The following is a 19,069-nucleotide window of genomic DNA, read 5'->3' as shown; positions in this document are numbered from 1 at the left end:
TTTTAATATTATGTACCACAGATGACTTCATCAAATTTGAACCGTGATCCTGCATTGTTCCTGAAAAACTACCTGAAATGGTGAATCATGACACTGACCATTTACTAATTATTTCAATCAGACCACATAATGCGGTCCTGATTTGTTAGTACCCACAGCACTTTACAGTTTTGCTTTTCATTTACATTACATTCACACACAAATCGCTGAGCTGCCATGCAAGGACTCACCCACGGAGAGCAGCTTGTTGATCAAATATGATAGGCAGTCGAGGAATTAAACCGCCGACCTTACAACTGGTGGATAACTGTTGCCCTTTGTTCCACAGACCACCCAAATTATTGTGTAATGTTCCAACAGGTGATTTAAATCCAGTCTTTTGCTGCTCTTGTGCTAACGCTTATTTTACATATTTTCTGTATTCAATATGATTGGACCAAACAGACTAAATTGGTAAATTAATGTATTTTTGATTATTGCCAATTAGGCATAATTTCTAAATGGTTTAAAATCACAACATTTGACAAAGCTTTACCACTTTTTTAGAAATGGCTGTGAATATTTTTAGTATCATAATGAAATTAGCATAGACAAACATCAAAACTTAACTGACCTTAGAGTCTCCAGTCTAAAGTGTGAACTCTTCACAAAATTAGACAACAGCCTCACTCCTGAATCCCGCAGGACGTTTCCAGTGAGGTCCAGTTCTCTCAGATGGGATGGGTTGGATTTCAGAGCTGAAGCCAGATAAGTACAGCTTATCGTTGACAAATTGCAGTGACTTAATCTAAATTAAAAAGAAAAAAAAGTTATAAAACAAAGATCCAATTTGAAATAATTCAGTGTTAAAGAATCTGTTCAGAGCTGAACAAGGTCAAGAAAGAAGACATTCAGAAAAACATGAACCCTAACCCAAATATATAAACCCAAAAGGATGGTGCCTAAAAATCAGTAAAACATCAAAAGTAAAAAGAATTGTTATGAATTGTTATGCACTAATATATAATAGATATAAAATAATCAAGTGTTTGTGATGTTCAGTGTATTTGGTATGGTATTTATAAAAGTTCTATTGAGTAAAGTCATCTTTTACTACTAACATACGTAGTGTGGATCAACTTTATATCTGCAACCATCACAACAGTCACATAGTATTACTCTGTACAAAGAATGTCATCTGACCTCAGAGTTTCCAGTCTACAGCGTGGCATTGCCAAATAAATACACAACGCCTTTGCTCCTGAATCCTCCAGATTGTTGTTGCTCAGATCCAGTTTTCTCAGATGGCTGGGGTTGTACTTAATATTTGAGGTCAGTAAAGAACAGCTGATTCCTGACAAACAGCAGTGTCTTAATCTGATATAAAAGAAAAGAGTCAAACCAAACTTAATACATCATTCTATCATATAAAATGTAGAACCTGAATAACTCAGAGTAACATTTTGCTTTTGTGGATCATCATAATGTCAGCGAGACAGCTTTATATGTAATGATACAAAACAGTGTGAGTCAGAGTCACTTCAATTTAGCTGATATTCAGCTAAAGCTACATGCTTTAAAGTGTGTTATGCAGTAAAGGAACTAAATTGACTTATTTATTTATTTACAGTTTTTGAAGTAATTGCACTTCCATTTCACTCAATTTTTAAATTTAGAAAGAATTACTGCATAATCCTGCATAGGGTGAAAGATATCAATTAAGTTTGTTTTCCGCCAATCAACTCTAATCTGAAATAATATCAGTGGCACTCAAGTACAAAGTTGAACTCTAAAGCACAACATTTATAAATTGCAGATGCAAATTCAGAGGAAAACATCAAGAATTTAGTAACACTTACAAAAACTGCTAAAAACATAAGCTTTAACCATTGAACTGACCTCAGAGTCTCCAGTCTACAGTTTGGGCTCTCCAGTCCGGCAAAGAGATGCCTCATTGTTGAGACACTGTACAGCTGGCTGTGACTTAGGTCCAGCTCTCTCAAATGAGAGGGGTCCAACTGCAGCGCTGAGGCCAGAATGTCACAGTGACTTACTTCGAGTTCACAGCGAGAAATTCTGTCATGAAATAAATATCACAGAATGTTATTAAGAGAGAGCACTTTACACACACACACACACATCACTGTGCTATACCATATAGCAGTGCTAAAGCAGACCTATATGAGTGCCCATGCAGACCACACGGCAAAATCAAACCTATTAGGTGTGAATTCTTTGGTTGGTAGCATAAATGGAAGGTATGGGTAATTAGGAGGAGTGTGAGTGTGGTAAAAGCTATGCAGGCTGGATTTGCAAAACTGGACCAATGCTAAAGATGAAAAGGGTGCATGGAAATGGACAGGATTCGCACGTTCAAATGGATACACGAAGATTATTGGCCGACTAAGAAAACAAAATTCTTTGCATTGAGATGGAAATGCTGATCTAGATTATTATTTTTTTGATAATGTTAATGATCACATCTGGACTCACCGAGCCTTTCTGCAGTTCCTCACAGCTGGGATCAGTCTCAGTCGTCCCTCATCTGATGTGTTGTAGTTCTTCAGGTCCAACTCATCTAGAACCTCCTCAGACACCTGCAGCATGTAGGCCAGAGCTGAGCAGTGGATCTCAGAGAGGTACTTCTCTGATCTGTTCTCCGACTTCAGGAACTCTTGGATCTCCTGATGAACTGAGTGGTTGTTCATCTCCGACAGACAGTGAAAGATGTTGATGCATCTGTCTGGAGAAATATCAGCACTGGTCGTTGCTCTAAGATAGCTGTTTCCAGGGACCATGTTTGTCAGTTCCTTAAGATTGCTCATGACTCTGTGGGCGATTTGAGAAATATCCTCTGTCTCACCCAGCAGGCATCTTAAGGCTCTCTGATTGGATTCCAGAGCGAGGCCATGAAGAAATCGAACAAACAGGTCCAGGTGACCATTTTTACTACTGAGGGATTTTCTCATGGCCTTCATTAGGAAGACATCCAAAGATGTATCACAGTCAAAATATTTTCCAAAATACTTACCCATATTCCTGAAAAAAGACCTTGGGTATGAGCAACTGTGTTTATAGACTTTAAGAAAATTCTTCAGTGCCGTTGTCTTCTTGTTAGTGTAACAGTGGAAAATGTAGATTGCGGCCAGAAACTCCTGAATGCTCAGATGAACAAAGCAGTAGACTGTTTTCTGTAGGATCACACTCTCTCTTTTGAAGATCTCTGTACACAGTCCTGAATTCCCCAAGGCCTCTGTGACACTAAGACCGAGCCTTTTCAGGTCTTCTTGGTAGAACATGATGTTTCCTTTCTCCAGATGTTCAAACGCCAGCCTCCCCAGCTTCAGGAGAACTTCTCTGTCAGCCTCTATCAGCTCCTGTGGACTCGTCTCAGGTCCCTCATCATCTTTGTTCTTCTTCCTCTTTGTCTGAACCAGCAGGAAGTGTGAGTACAGGTCAGTCAGGGTCTTGGGCAGCTCTCCTCTCTGCTCTGTAGTCAACATGTGCTCCAGAACTGTAGCAATGATCCAGCAGAAGACTGGGATTTGACACATGACTTCGAGGTTCCTGGATGTCTTAATATGTGAGATGATTCTGCTGGACAGCTCTTCATCACTGAATCTCCTCCTGAAGTACTCCTCCTTCTGGACGTCAGTGAAGCCTCGTACTTCTGTTACCCTGTAAACACATGTAGGAGGGATCTGACTTGGTGCTGCAGGTCGGGAAGTTATCCAGACCAGAGCTGAGGGAAGCAGATTCCCCTTGATGAGGTTTGTCAGCAGCACGTTGACTGATGACTCCTGTGTGACATCAGACACAACCTCCCTGTTGTTGAAATCCAGTGAAAGTCTGCTTTCATCCAGGCCGTCAAAGATGAACAAAGGTTTACAGACAGCCAGCTGCTCTGCTGTGAGCTTCTGTAATGTTGGATGGAAAACATGGAGCAGGGTGAGAAGACTGTATTCATCATCTTTGATCAGGTTCAGCTCCCTGAATGAAAGCAGAACCAGCAGACTGACATCTTGGTTTTGCAAGCCCTGTGCCCAGTCCAGAGCGAACTTCTGCACTGAGAAGGTTTTTCCAATGCCAGCTACGCCAATTGTCACAACAACTCGGATGCGTCTCTGTTGGTCAGGTAAGGCTTTAAATATTTCGTGGACTTTGATTGCAGTGTGATGGAGGTTCTTATTCTTGTAAATTGTCTCCAGCTGCATCACCTCATGTTGGGTATTGACCTCTTCACTCTGTCCCTCTGTGATGTAGAGATCAGTGTAGATCCTGTTGAGGAGGGTTCCACTTCCTGTTTCATCACTTTCTTCAGTCACAAATTCAAATTTCCTCCTCAGACTGATCTTATGTTCATCTAAAACCTCCTGCAGACCAACATCTGCTGAAAAACGAGAAAAATGTAACATTAAAAAAAATAAAATTATATATATATATATATATATATATATATATATATATATATAGATATATATATATATATATATATATATATATATATATATATATATATATATATATATATATATATATATATATATATAATTTAATAACCAACACAGAAAAACAAAAGAAACTTTGAAATGTACAAGCAGAAAATCTTATATTTATGAAAATATACACTAAAACTTTACTAAAACAATAAGTGCTGTTATCAGAAATTATGAAAAAACAATTGGTCTTACTTTCAGATCCTGTTCTGGATTTTTTTCCACACTGGGGACAGGAGTCTCCCAGTGAACCAGACTGGTCCCAGCATGAGGTGATGCACTGTCTGCAGAACCGGTGTCCACATCTATTAGAGACTGGATCTTTTAGGGTGCCCTGACACAAAGTACAGGTAGACCGCTGGTCCTTTACAGCAACATGAGTCCTTTTCCTGTTTCTGACAACATGAACACATTAATACTAAAACAGATGATGATTGAGTTAAAGAAATACTTGGTGAAAGGTGACTTATTTGGACCCCTATTTGAAGTCTGTTTCAGTTTTAATAGGATTTTGGGAGGACTTCAAAAATGAGTAAACATCACTATGTGTAAGGATATTCCCTTTCATCTAGCCTTCTCTCTGCCTAAAGTAGCAGAGTTGCAAGTATCTGGCGCCTTTGATATGCATATGCACTGGTTACATGTACATGGCAAAGAAATCTGAAGTGTCCAAGAGAAATCTACCTAGACAAATCAGGTTTCTCCAATCCACTAACCTGGTTACTAAAACCAAGTTTCCCATGACAGTTAAGAAGTCAGCTTTCTCGAGAAAGCTGACCTCGTTACTTAAGTGCATGTAAACACACTGATTACAGAAATAATAAATAAATTAGCAGTTCTTCCAGGCTGGCACTGTCCCTCACTTTCACTGCTTAGACTGGCAAATGTCTCTGGCTGAAGCTCACATCAGCTTCAAATACTTAATGTTGACTAAAAAAGTCATTTAGTCCCACCACAAAAAGTTTAGACAATGAAGACAATCTACATTTCATGTCTTCTACTACTCAGATCATTGTCAGGGTGGAGTTACAGGTTGCAACTATTAAATTCTGACTTGGCAGTCTCTTACTTTGTCCTTGATGGTCCAGGCTTATTTCTGCAGTCAGGACGACGTTCTTTCGCCAAATCACTCATCTTCACTCAGTATGAGTAAACCAGAAATACTGGAGAGAAACACATAATAACTGTTATGTTAGACAGGAATTCTGCCCTATGAGTATAATTTAGTTTGATGACAAAGGCACTGAAATACACCAATAATGTTCTTACTCAATCAACGCAAGAGGGAGGCTGTCTGCTCCTGTAATTAAGCAACCATCAATCCCCTTTGCCAAGCCCACAAAATTGAAAGAACATTTTATATTTTATCTACAGGTTATTAGATTTAGGAACTTCAATACCAAGTGTATATACACTAACTTGGGAATGTTACTCGAAGTTCAAATATTTTTGATCCATTTGTGTTTTTAGTGATTGGGTGACTGTGTGCAGCCAGTCCCAGAAGCTCTCCCATACTTTACCTCTTATTCCTTATTTTATTTCCTGATTTTTAGGTGTAATCTGTTTTATGTTGCATTTAAATGTATTTTGGGAATATTAAAGAAGGGCTAAATAAATCACGTATCTATTTGTAGATGGTAATTAGTAATTAATCTAGCAGCATTCAATCAGCTGTTTGTGGTGACAGCAAAAATACTTACATCCTGCGAGGATGGATACAGAATCAATACTATTATACTTATAGTCTTCGTGTCATTTTGTTGTTAAAAAGCATCAAAGGAGATTGTGTTCATGGTTGAACCTCAGTGTAACTTAAATATTTCACATGAAATGAGCAAAATCGGAAATGCGGTCATTAATCAGTCAACAGGAACCCAAGATAAGTATTTTGAATATTGATCAGCTTTTGTCTGACGAGGTTAACGCTGCCTACGTATGCATGACGTCAGAGCAGGTCGGACAGAAAACTAACCGTCATGCACTGCGCGACGATCACCTGCGCAGAACTTATCTCGAACGAGCCTAAAAACAAAGATGGAGACCGGAAATTGCGTCGTCTCGGTTTCGTGTTTTGTCGGTTTTACGACAAAAAGTCAAACAAAAGCACCAAACTAAGCGGTTTATACTGATTTGACTACTTTACATTACACATACTCATAAGTAAGTTAGAAATTTAGATACAAAAAAACGTTTAATTCTTTGAAATACGACGTCACTTCCTGGCGCCGCGTTTGTTTTGGTGAGGAGGACACTGTTATCCATGGAAAACTAACAAAAATTACATTTACCTATAATAGAACCTGCTTGTTTTTTACTCCGACCACATAAAACGGTCTATGGGGATTCAGGAAAAGCCTTCAGAAAGGGAGTGAGCTTTGTCAAAACAACTGTACAGAGTTAGAAACAGTCGCCATGTCCTGATTTACGTAGAAACCTAAGAGTTAGCATCGTGAGTGTTTGAAATAACTGTTACATGACATTAAGCTTAACATTCAATGTGCTGGAAATACCACAGAAACGAGTGAGCAGCTTCTTCTTACCGGAGACAACTCCAAATATCTCTAGGCTGCTCCGTCGGTTCGATGTAACGTTAGTGTCCGTTTCTCCGATTAAAGCTCTGTTTCCAGAAACGCATCATGTGTGGTTGCAGGCAGTTTGACCCAGGTTTAGATAAGAGGCAGCATGCATCGACAAAACAAATGCTACCACCCAGTTTAGCAGCGAGTGTGTCTGTGTGAGTCTGACTACCACCCTCACCCCGTGTTGTGCGCCGCCTCTTCTTCTTCGTCTGTGGGTTTTAGTAGTGAGTAGGCGCAATACCGCCACCTGCTGGTATAGAAATCCTAGGAGGTCTTCTACAAATAATAAAACATATCCTCTGAATCAAGTTAGTTAAAACTGAAACTGGAAACACTCCTTTCCTGAATTGATTTTTATTCACTAAACATCTGTGTTTTTATACTTTACGTTTATCTTTCAGTGATTTTGAATTAGGCCTCTTCTTTCAGTTTCTTATTTCAGATGATGTACAATAACATGTTTTATTGCGTCTTCTTGCCCACATCTGCCTGTATTATGCTTCCCCTATCCTAAACAGAGTGTGTCATAGACCTTCTGTGTTTCTTTTTCTGTTTCTGTGTGAAACAGATACAGAGTTTTCACTCACAGCCATCTTACACTATTATAGTACTTGGAGAACTGAAGAACATGTGAGTCGTAGGGTTTCCACATTATCTGGTTAATGTCCAACAGAAGTTATGTTTTGTTAAAAACACACTGTAACATATATATTTCCTTTAAATTGCATCTGTGGTTACCAGGATCTTACTATTATTTGATCTGTGTCTCTACAGTAAATCACTTAAGCATTTACCTTCCTCGTCACAGTGTTGTGTATTTACAGTAGAACAGGCATGTTAACCGTGTCTGGTTATCGAAAGACACTTTTTTCACATTCATATAAATTAAAAACTGGTTCACATTTGCATCCCAGTATTGAGATCTTACAATAGTAATACATTTAAAAATATATGAGAGAGACTTCCGGCGCCGGTCGAGCTGGCAGCTGGTTACGACAGCTCTTCTTGTTTCTTCTTCTTTTCCTACTTTTTCTACTTTTTTCTTTTAAAAACTTTTTTAGGTTTACTCAACTGCTGGCATGTGTATATAGTCTGTACATACATATATATATTTTTTAAGGTTTAGCACAGCAGAAACCAGTAAAGTAAACGATGTGCGTTGGAACTTGTGCGCGCATTGTTTACAGTGAGGAACAGCTGCTCGCGCTGCGCAGCGCTGTACTGTTCCCCAGGGACAGACACCAGATCCCCGCAGAGCTGCTACGGAAGACTCGCCGAGGACGCCGCGCCGGGACCAAACTTCGGGAAAAGCAGAGACGCTTTAGACCTGTTCTCCCCTCCGTCATCATGGGAAACGTTAGGTCTCTTTCTAACAAGACGGACGAGCTGGCGGCGCTCACACGGCATCAGAGGGAATCCAGAGAGAGCAGCGTCCTTCTGTTCACCGAGACCTGGCTGACACCGCTCATCCCGGACTCTACTGTTGTACTGGACAGCTTTCATCTGCTGCGGGCAGACAGAACGAAGGACAGCGGTAAGAGGAAAGGAGGAGGACTGGCTGTGTTTGTGAATGTGAGGTGGTGTAAACCGGGACACTGCACAATTAAAGAACAACTGTGTGACAGAGACATTGAACTGTTAGCGGTTAGCATGAGGCCATGCTATCTACCACGGGAGTTCACACATGTTATAGTAATTGCTGTGTACGTCCCTCCCTCTGCTAACGCTGACACAGCCTCTGACACTCTGCTCTCGGTCACCAGCAGGCTGCAGACACAGCACCCACAGGCCCTTTTCCTTATCTCTGGGGACTTTAATCATGCGCCTCCCACATCTGTTCTGCCTACATACACACAGTATGTCACCTGTCCCACCAGAGACAATAAAATATTTGATTTGTTTTATGCCAACGCCAAGGAGGCATACTGTGCATCCTCCCTCCCTCCCCTGGGGAGAGCGGACCACAACATTGTACATCTCCAGCCTATGTATAAACCTCTAGTACACAGGCATCCGGTGGTGCCCCGTACAGTGAAGAGGTGGACTGCTGAGAGCGAGGAGGCTCTCAGGGACTGTTTCGACACCACTGTGTGGATGGAGCTTTGTGACCCACATGGGGAGGACATCAGTGGCCTCACAGACTGCATAACGGACGGACTACATAAACTTTTGCTTTGAAAACACTGTCCCCTCCAAGGTGGTACGGTGTTTTGCAAACAACAAGCCGTGGATTACCCTGGATATCAAAGCTCTCCTAAAGGAGAAGAAGAGAGCTTTCAGATGTGGGGACAAGGAGGAGCTAAAGAGGGTGCAGAAGGAGCTCAGGAGGAAGATCCGGGAGGGGAAGACCAACTACAGGAGGAAGATGGAGGAGCAGCTGCAGCAGCAGAACATCAGTGGGGTGTGGAGAAGCCTGAAAACCATCTCCGGCTACAAATCACCCCACTCACAGCCTGAGGGGGACCTGAGGTGGGTCAACGATCTGAACCTGCATTTCAATAGGTTTGATCAAGCACCCGCTACGACCCCCACGCAGCCTCATTCAAACTCCTCAACACCAGGATTACCCCCCACAGCATTAGCCCTTCACACCTCTGGCCCATCTCAACAAACCACTTCACATCTCACTGAATCCAGCCACCCCTGCAGTACAGAGCCCCCCTGCTCACCCCTGTCCTTTTCAGCTGTCCAGGTGAGAAAAGAGCTGAGGAAGATCAAGGCAAAGAGAGCAGCCGGACCAGATGGCATCAGCTCCAGACTCCTTAAGTCCTGCGACAGTGAACCGTGTGGCGTTCTGGAGCATGTCTTTAACCTGAGCCTAAAGCTGAGGGTGGTACCAGAACTTTGGAAGACCTCCTGTGTGGTACCTGTGCCTAAGACACCACATGCCAGAGATCCCAGCAGCTTCAGACCAGTGGCCCTTACTTCACACCTGATGAAGACACTGGAGAGACTGGTCCTGGGCCACCTCCGCTCCACAGTGGGCCCTTCCCTAGACCCACTGCAATTTGCCTACCGACCTGGCATCAGAGTAGAGGACGCTGTTATCTTCCTTCTACACCGTGCTCTTACTCACCTGGAGAAGCCTGGCAGCACTGTGAGGATCATGTTTTTTTATTTCTCGAGTGCTTTCAACACCATCCAGCCGGTGCTTTTGAAAGACAAACTGGAGAGGGCTGGCGTGGACCTTGATCTTACAGAGTGGATCCTGGACTATCTCACAAATAGGCCACAGTTTGTGAGAGCCCGGGACTGTACGTCTGACCGGGTGACCTGCAGTGTGGGTGCCCCCCAGGGGACTGTTCTGGCCCCCTTCCTCTTCACCCTCTACACTGCAGACTTCAGGCACAACACGGACAGCTGTGTTCTGCAGAAGTTCTCTGATGATTCTGCGATTGTCGGCCTGATCACTGACGATGAAGACGCGGAGTACAGAGGACTTATGCAGAACTTTGTGGCCTGGTGTCGGCAAAACCACCTTCTGATCAATGCGAAGAAAACCAAAGAGATGGTGGTAGATTTTCGCCGACGGCAGTCGGCTGTCCCCTCACTGGTGAACATACAGGGAACAGATATTGAGAGAGTGGACTCTTATAAGTATCTGGGTGTTCACCTAAACAATAAACTAGACTGGACTCATAACACAGATGCACTGTTCAGGAAGGGTCAGAGCAGGTTGTACCTCCAGAGGAGAGTGAGGTCTTTTGGAGTGAAGGGAGCACTCCTGAAGACCTATGACTCTGTAGTGGCATCAGCCATCCTGTACGGTGTGGCCTGCTGGAGCAGCAGCATCACAGAGAGGGAGAGGAAGAAGCTGGACAAAGTAATCAAGAAGTCCAGCTCTGTCCTGGGCTGTCCCTTGGACTCAGTGCGAGAGGTGGGTGAGAGAAGGGTCCTGGCAAAACTGACATCCATGCTGGACCACGAGTCTCACCCACTGCAGGACGCCCTGTCTGCTCTGGGGAGCAGCTTCAGTGACAGACTGATTCACCCTCGCTGTGCGAAGGAGAGATTACGCAGATGCAGTCAGACTGTACAATGAACACTGCTGATACTCATATTACACCGGGACAATAATCATAAACCAACTTACACAATGTACATTTTCAATACTGCCATCTAGTAATATCCATATACTGCACATACTCACACTGCTACATATACTGTACTTACATGTATATATTTTATTTATTACTGAACTGTTTATACTGTCAGGTTTCATAGCCTATTTATCTCGGACTGTGCCAGTTTAGTCTTTCGTCTCCTTTGGTCAGACTGTCTTTCTGACACTCTAGTATTTAAGCTGTTGTAAAAATGCAATTTCCCCATTGTGGGACTAATAAAGGTTTTCTTATCTTATCTTATCTTATCTTATCTTATATGACATAAAATTGCAGAATTAAAGCATTTAAAGAGATTAGACTTATTACATCCTTATGGAAATGTATAGTTCTGTATTTAGTGGCAGAAAAGTGGGATACATTACAAAGATATTAAATACTATGTAAATAAAACTGTATCCATCAGCTGTAGAATTAATACCCTTCTGTTGGGACATCAGCGTTAATATGCAAGTAGAGAAAAGACACCTCTGCGTTTATTTGTCATTTATAAAGTTAAAGCAATAGAATTATTAAAACTTTACATAATCAAAGAAAGAGATAATGCCATCACATTACTTCATTATGCACAGCTTCAAAACCATCTCCGGACAATAAATGAAGCTGCAGCATGCAGTAAAAGTAAATGTCCACATGGTGGAGACAGAGGCGTGAAATCTTTCAGGACAAAAACGCAACTTCTACCGTGTTTGTACTGTTGGAAGAAAAACCGCAGGATGGCAGCACACAGCCGAAATGAAAAATATTCATATATCAGCTTTGAAGTTCTTCTGTCTTGCATAATACAGCCTGCTGTCACAGCATCAACCAGGGTCATTCCCTGCAAATGCATCGGTTTTACTGAGGTAGAGGTAACAAAGTCATTTTTGTGTTTGTCCCTGAAAGGCACTTCTTGTGTTCTCCTGCTCTGACAGTTATACAACATACATAGACTTGGTTTTAGAGTTCAGGTTGAGCTGAGGCTTAGGTCTTCTGTAGAAAGACAAATAGTCAATAAAATCCACAATAAACCCAAACAACAAAGTGTGATAAATATAGTCTGTGTAGACAAAGACTAGTGTGGCTTATTCCAGACCACACAAATCAGTAAAACTCATGTACCCGTTAAAATGTTCCTTCATTATATAAATATGGTCACTGTAATTTCTTCAGAGGTCATCATAAGCACATCAGTAATAAATTATATAACACTGACACACTTATTCATTATTATATATTATAAACTTCACTATGACTTGGTGAGTTTTTGCTTCATGTGTTCAGAACAGTAATGCTCTGTATTACTGGTGATTCAAGGGCTTTGCCTTCAAGTTTTTTTCAACTCAGATATCACGTGATGTTACCATTTGCTGGTCTGACTCCACACATCTGAGGCCTCTTACTTCCACCACCGCCTCCCACAGAGAGCTCAGACAAGAGAGTCTGGATCTGAGTGGGAATCTGGAGCAGAGGCAGCCCCTGGAGAACCTCTGGTAAACTCCTGTCACTGTCTGGACGGGAGTCAAATTTCACCAGAAGAAAACGTTCACCAGCCCTGCCCAGCTGCTTCTCCCGTTCAATGAGGCCGAGGCAGGCCGTGAACACATCAGAATACGGGGACCATATCTGAGAGACATCATTGCCCGATGGTTGTTGATGGGCCCATTCCGCCGTTCTCACCAAGGCTCTGTGAGTCAAAACGAGCACAACTCGGCCCCCATGGTTGTTCATCTCCAGCAGCTGTGAGTGCAGCCATGGCAGAGGCCCCAGAGTGCACTGCTCCTTCCTGCTCCACTGGTCCACCGACACGCTGAAGCCGTGGTTACACAGCAGGGAGCCGAGCCGGCAAACTGACTCTGAAACGCCATCATCCACATCTGGAGGGCTCAGCAGCACCACATGACCTTTTCTACCAACTTCATACAATAAGGAAAACAGGATTTAATAAGTGGAGGACTGACTTATTCATCAAGACTTTTTGTATTTTTGAAAAGAAGAAGAAGAAACGCACTCCTCACAAATCCACCACGGCGGCAGCTCCTCGCCCACTCTATCAAAGTTAGAAAATCCCAAATCAATAAACAGTAAAGCATCTTTGAGTGTTTTTAAAAGCTCTGTATACATAATATTCATTCATATTATTGCTAAATGTTTGGAAAGTTTAAACTATAGATCTGACAGACAATGCACGGTATCATGACAGGAGAGAAACTCTGCACTGCACAGTCCTTTACATGAGCACTGTGTTATTTTCCTGGCTAATCAAGTGATATTTAACACTCTTATTCCAAAAGGTAAACAACTTACTCTTGACATAGTTATTAAGGAAGTGAAATGTGAGCAGAGTGAAGCAAACCAGCAGCAGAAACCCGATGAGCAGGAGACTCCAGCGCCACCTGCCAGCTGCAAGGATCACAAAACAAAACTGTTGTTATTAAAAACTCCAACTGTACTTTAGTTCAATTCAGTCAGTTCATGTATCTTATCTTTAATAACTTACTGTTATTTAAACAGAATGGGCCCAGCTCATGTTTCACTCCCTTTACTTTTACCTGCATGAAGGATACTCAGTTATTCAGTGTCCATAACTAAGATTATTTTCAAACTCTCTGGATGATGATTGACAGGTACAGGACTTTACCATAACACATGGTTGCTGCAGGCTGACATTTTCAAACACCCCTTGTTTCTCCTGACGAGGACACAATAGGAAATGTTATGAGCGTCTTTAACATGCCGGGCAGCATGACATTGCTCAAACATGCATACATTAATTTTAACTCACTTCAAATCACAAAGTTTCCAGTAATACCACATGTTTATATAGAAATACATTTCTATTAAGTTATGGACAAAACATTAATTATTTTATTTAAAGGTATAAGGGTGGGTATTTCAATACGGACAAGGACCAAGCTGAAGATGAATATATGTAACACAGTAGATTTTTTTAAATTTAAAGTACTTATGGGGGAAAAAAGGGAAAATTTAAATGTTAAAGACATTAAAAAAATAACTGAGGGGTACTCATTAAGTTATCCTTACCCAGAGTCCTTTGCTGTTTTGTTTCCACGTGCCACTCTCCAGCTGCTGTCTGAAGCCCTTCTCCTCCCTGCAGCTGTTCTCTTGGTGACAGGGCCACACTTCGCCCTCCAGCTTGCAGGGTGCAGACAGCTCCCACCACAGCATCTTGCTGTTTTTTTTGTTGATTCGACCATAGCCCACAGACACGGACACATTCTGCTGCATGTTCCTCTGGATCGGCTCTTTAATAGACACATTTACAGTGGGCCCTATGGACAAAAGCCATGCAACCGAGAAAACATGAACATTGAAGGGAAAACGCAGCAAAAGTACAATTGCAAAAATGTATGCAAATATGGAAAATAAGGGAAATTCAGGGAATTTCTTATGTTCCATCTGAATACTACTAAAATTGAGACCAGAAAGAAAGTGATGACAAGGAACCTTTGTTTTTGAAGGGGCAGCTTAGCAGATGCCATCCTTTCTTATCCCACACCTGCAAACGCACAAAAACGTCAGTCATATAAACCTGTGGAAGAATTTACTGGGACGTGAGTAAATAACTGCAGCATCACTATTAAACTGTCAGTTTGTAACCTCTGACGTCAGACACGTGTTGAAGTGCCTCAGCAGCGGAAGATTACTGTGAGCTCCTGTTACTGAAGTTAGTTTTCAGAGAAGAGGCTGGCTGTGACTTTGTCTTAGTTACAGTTTGTGGAGTAAGGAGTATTATGCATAGTGTCCATTTCCAGCATCCAAAGAAATGAATCAAAAGAAGTTATTAGAAGTGATGGTACCTGGAGACACATGCAGGGGGTCAGAGAGTAGAGTGGGACTGTTGTGCTGTTCCATACCTGTGAAGTAACATTAACATTAGAAAGTTTCTTAATACTGTGGCTACTTTTGCTTTACTGGAGTCTTTTGATTTAGTGCCACATGAGAGATGCTGGACTTTAGTCTCCTACATGCAGCTGAAAGCTGCAGTTACTGGTTACCCTTGCAACCTATCCCAGTTAACAATGCTGTTTTAATGTTAATACATAAGAAGAGTCCCTAATTGTTGATAATAAGGTTTATATTGTGTCTTGGTTTCTTACACCTTGAATACATGATTTGAATACTTCTTCCAAACACTAAGTAAGAATAACAACCTGTAACCGACACCAACTGTCACTGCTACCACAGACCTTACAGACGCCATTCTCCTCATACTGGATGCACATAGATGGGAGGGTGTTATTCATGCTGGTGAACTGCAGCTCCACCCAGTTCCTCCCCTGGAAATCTACGCCTCTGAGTCTGGGCATATCTCTTTTACCTTGACATTCTTCTATGCGCTCCTCCTCCTGGCCACACACTGCAGACAGGAAATACCACAGTACGTGTCAAGCACTTGCAGCAGCCAGTTGTCATTTCATCTTGTGGTGTTTTGAGGTTAAAAATAATAAACTTCACCCTCATCTGCAGAAGGAGCAACAACTCGTTGGCCTAGATTTGGTGATGTGGACGGAAAAACACTGATCTCGCTCCCGAAGAAAACTCCATCTGGCTTAGTAATCACTATGGACAGCTACATAACATAAGAGTTATTAAGACAAGATGACTAGAAGCAGACATGATGTCCTTACTGACACTTCAGACTTCATACTGCAGCACACATAATCTTCAGTACCTTTGCCGGGTTTTGCTGAGTTAACGCTGTATAATTAACCATAAACTTCACCTTCTTGCATGTGGGGAAGGCACGCGGTGTTTTGTAACACACTGTCACAAAAGCTGTTGCCACAGAGAAAACATGACAGAGGGAAATAAATGTAATCAGTCCTTGAAATGATGTCTGGATGGTAGAACGTGTAATGGATTGGTTACATATAAACAACAGATTGGATGTATATGAATATAACAAAAGCATTGGTAGGTTCCTTTAACACAAGCTAGTAATACATGGGCTGCATGTAGCCTCATACCTTTTGTACTCCTTCTCTTATCCCTGTAATCCTTCTGATCGGGCCCGGAGCCTTCATCCTCCACATCTCCATCCAGATCCATGTAGAGCTCAGTGTCTATCACCAGGCACAATGTGCACAATCCTTTGTCTTTGCAGCAGAGCTCGAAACGTGGCGTCAGTTTCTGAACATCCACAACGTCATTCTCCTGTACAGGAAAAGACGTCTCGTCCTTCATGGTGCATCGAGAGAGACCCTTAAAAAAACCAAAAATCATTGGGAAAAAACAGTTTTGTTACTGATCAGAGGTTATGCAAAAAACACCTCTCTGCTTTGACAGGTTGGCAGATGATATAAAATATGTTTGGCATTTAATTTAATTTCAAGATTTAAATTCATTTTGAATGTTCGAGAATAAAATATTGAAGCAGATCACATCAGTACTAAAAGGAAATTCAAATTGTGCTCTGTCCACACAACATTAACACTGTGCTTCAGTTCAGGGAATGTTCGGTTAAGTGTATCACAGCAGTGATCTCTATCATACCTGTAAGCAAATGACTTCATCTTTGTAACTTCCAGAAACCGCCAAACCACAGCCCGATGGCAGGAGAACCAGTGAAACACACCAAAAGTACCAAGCAGGAAGAAACATTTTGCCTTTGGACACTAAGAAAAATGTGAGTGCTACAGGAATTCCCTCCACACGCTTCTGTCCAACAGTAACACAAACAACAAACAAACAACAACAAATCCAGTGTTCAAAGCGAGTGTAATATTGTTTCACCGGGGTTCATGGTCTGGGGAAGAAGAGACATGAATTAAAATTTGCATAGCATATGTTTTCAGTTTTTTTGCTTTAAACTAAACTACATTTCTAAATAACCGTTTTGTCTACATCATCTGCTCTCACTGCTCATTAAAGTATAAAGCCAGTACACCGTGATACAACATAAGACAAGACAGGAGAATATTAATTTATCTTCAGAAAGTGTACTTGTTACTTACTTTGTTTGGTGATCCACTCTGACGTGTGTGTTTCTATCCACAGGATATTCGTCTCTACCTTGGCAACGTAGCCTAGAAATGTTTGAGTCATGTGAAAATTACATCAGACCTCCTCCCCTCGCTCTGTTTGTCTGTTCCTGATTTAGTCTCCGGACAGTCCCTCGCTCCCTTATGCACAGAATCCTAAAACTTCCTGCTCATTCCTCATTACACTTTAACTAGCACAGCCTAGACCGATCAAAGTCCACAACCAGTTTTTAATCAGACCTAGACTATACCCAGAGCATTAAGATAGTTTTACGCACTGAGCTGATTTTTAAAACCCTCTGGTGGGTTTGTTTTGGTCCTTTTGCGTGAATTTGGCAAAGATCTGCAGTACCCAGTAAACACTGCCTGACAAACAAGTTTATCACCACAGCTCTGAGGAATCTTTTCACCTGAAGACAAAGACGTAACACAATGATACAATGACACTGGCTCAAACAGCAGCTCGACTGGTTTGACCACATGTTAAACTGAATCCAAAACCACTGCCTCTCTATTGCTCCTGGGAAATGTCTTCAAACTAGAGTTAAAAATATCTTTTGTTTCTTTGCAGAGAAACTGCACAGTTTCAGTAGATTTACTCTTTACTGTGCATTTACTGTAACTGTGGCTCCTGCACTGACCTTTTCCATTTCATAAGCATTTATACATTTACCTGAAACATGTAACTGATTGCTGTAGGGTTGAAGTTGTGACACATTCACATCACAGGACCGGAAGTGACTGAGGTCGACTGTTGTGTCGCCTCATTTCGTCTACATCTGGGCCAAAAAGTGGCACCAGCAGGTGGTTGAGAAAGCAGCTTTTACATTTAGCTCATTTAGCTTCATCCAAAGTGACTTCCAAGTGAGGTACAAGGCATAAAAAAGTCTAAGTAAAGAAGAAAACATGGCAAAGTGCCATAGATTGATCACAGGTCAAAGGTCAAGGTCACTGTAACCTCACATCATTGTAACCTGAGGTTAGGTGAGTTTGTTCAAATTTGATGAAGAGGAGTATTGAGTTCATGCATAAAGTTCTTACTATATAACTTTGGACAGACATGCACATAAACTGCAACTTCACCAGTTGACAAAGACAAATAACGATGCAGTAAATCTGTCACAGATGCTCGTGTCACACAGCCTGTTTCACGAACCTCTGAATAGGGAACTACTTGACACGACATCGGAAATATTTCTGCACACACATTAACACTAAAGAGTATTTTTTTTTATTTGACAGCTCATTATCAAACAGCATCTCAGTATTTTTAAATGAGCATAGCAGATATTGAAGACAGCTAAAAATAACTTGAATCCCACAGGTTTGATGAGAATGTGAACCAGCAATATCTGTCAAATGTCTGCAAGAAGTAAGAAGAATAAGGTCTTTACAAGGTCCCACCCCAAATCCAGCACTCTGAGACTGTACACTGAGCAGAAGAAAGGAGGCCAAGCACTACTATCAGAGACACAACAGCAAACAACAAAACCCATTAAAACATCAGGCAGAAGGCCTACGTCACGACATGCTCAGTGAATAAGTTAGACTAGTAACAACAGAAGCTGCCAAGGAAGCACAAGCTCCTGCATGGACTGTACCACCAGCAAACTGAAGAAGTAGCTAATGTTAACAAATCCTACACGTGACTGGACAAAACTGGACTGAAAAACAGCACAGAGGCTCTAATCATGGCAACACAAGAACAAGCTCTAAGTACAAGATCAATAGAGGCTGGAGTCTACCACACCAGGTGAGAGCCTCGGTGCAGGTTGTGCAGAGATGACTCTGAGACAATCCAGCACATAACAGCGGGCTGTTACAACACATTGTTGTGTGTTGGCATCTAGTGTGTAATGTGTCATTTAAAAACAACAGATGCTCCTCCAAGCACCGGAAAACTAGTCTTG

General features: G+C 41.7%; 4 protein-coding genes across 8 annotated transcripts in view; 2 read left to right on the top strand and 2 right to left on the bottom strand.

Moving 5' to 3' along the window:
* LOC113163520 (NACHT, LRR and PYD domains-containing protein 12-like) overlaps positions 1–7,246 on the bottom strand; it is a 30,259-nt gene extending 23,013 nt beyond the window's left edge. Inside the window, exons 1-7 of one of the 3 annotated variants that reach the window (XM_033326714.1) lie at positions 7,016–7,246; positions 5,545–5,638; positions 4,671–4,870; positions 2,473–4,369; positions 1,879–2,055; positions 1,183–1,356; positions 614–787 (exon numbers count right to left, since the gene is read on the bottom strand). In XM_033326714.1, the coding sequence (XP_033182605.1) occupies positions 614–787; positions 1,183–1,356; positions 1,879–2,055; positions 2,473–4,369; positions 4,671–4,870; positions 5,545–5,609 (2,687 nt within the window). In that variant the 5' untranslated portion in view covers positions 5,610–5,638; positions 7,016–7,246. The remainder of the gene's footprint in view (positions 1–613; positions 788–1,182; positions 1,357–1,878; positions 2,056–2,472; positions 4,370–4,670; positions 4,871–5,544; positions 5,639–7,015) is intronic. The other 2 variants (XM_026362249.1, XM_026362250.1) reach the window with 2 other exon arrangements.
* The window catches only part of LOC113163505, a 1,294,879-nt gene that overhangs the window by 166,394 nt on the left and 1,109,416 nt on the right, over positions 1–19,069 (top strand). The window lies entirely within an intron of this gene.
* The window catches only part of LOC113163522 (NACHT, LRR and PYD domains-containing protein 12-like), a 428,332-nt gene that overhangs the window by 91,221 nt on the left and 318,042 nt on the right, over positions 1–19,069 (top strand). The gene's annotated exons all lie outside the window — the stretch shown is intronic.
* LOC113163532 lies at positions 11,630–17,529 on the bottom strand. 3 transcript variants are annotated; one of them, XM_026362266.1, is made up of 14 exons: positions 17,133–17,529; positions 16,672–16,924; positions 16,146–16,380; positions 15,851–15,954; positions 15,634–15,748; positions 15,366–15,535; positions 14,976–15,032; positions 14,623–14,674; positions 14,200–14,447; positions 13,796–13,846; positions 13,655–13,706; positions 13,462–13,557; positions 13,166–13,204; positions 11,630–13,070 (listed from the first exon to the last, which is right to left on the bottom strand). In XM_026362266.1, the coding sequence occupies exons 2-14, from the start codon at positions 16,777–16,779 to the stop codon at positions 12,505–12,507; spliced, it is 1,893 nt and encodes a 630-aa protein (XP_026218051.1). In that variant the 5' UTR covers positions 16,780–16,924; positions 17,133–17,529; the 3' UTR covers positions 11,630–12,504. The 3 variants fall into 3 exon arrangements, with proteins under 3 accessions (XP_026218051.1, XP_026218053.1, XP_026218052.1); XM_026362268.1 differs by having other exon boundaries at positions 16,672–16,836; XM_026362267.1 differs by lacking the exon at positions 17,133–17,529 and having other exon boundaries at positions 16,672–17,126.

This window comes from Anabas testudineus, chromosome 2, assembly GCF_900324465.2.
Source record: "Anabas testudineus chromosome 2, fAnaTes1.2, whole genome shotgun sequence".
Taxonomy (NCBI): Eukaryota; Metazoa; Chordata; class Actinopteri; order Anabantiformes; family Anabantidae; genus Anabas; species Anabas testudineus.
The sequence above is the reverse complement of the archived record's forward strand: the minus strand, read 5'-3'. Positions and strand labels throughout refer to the sequence as shown.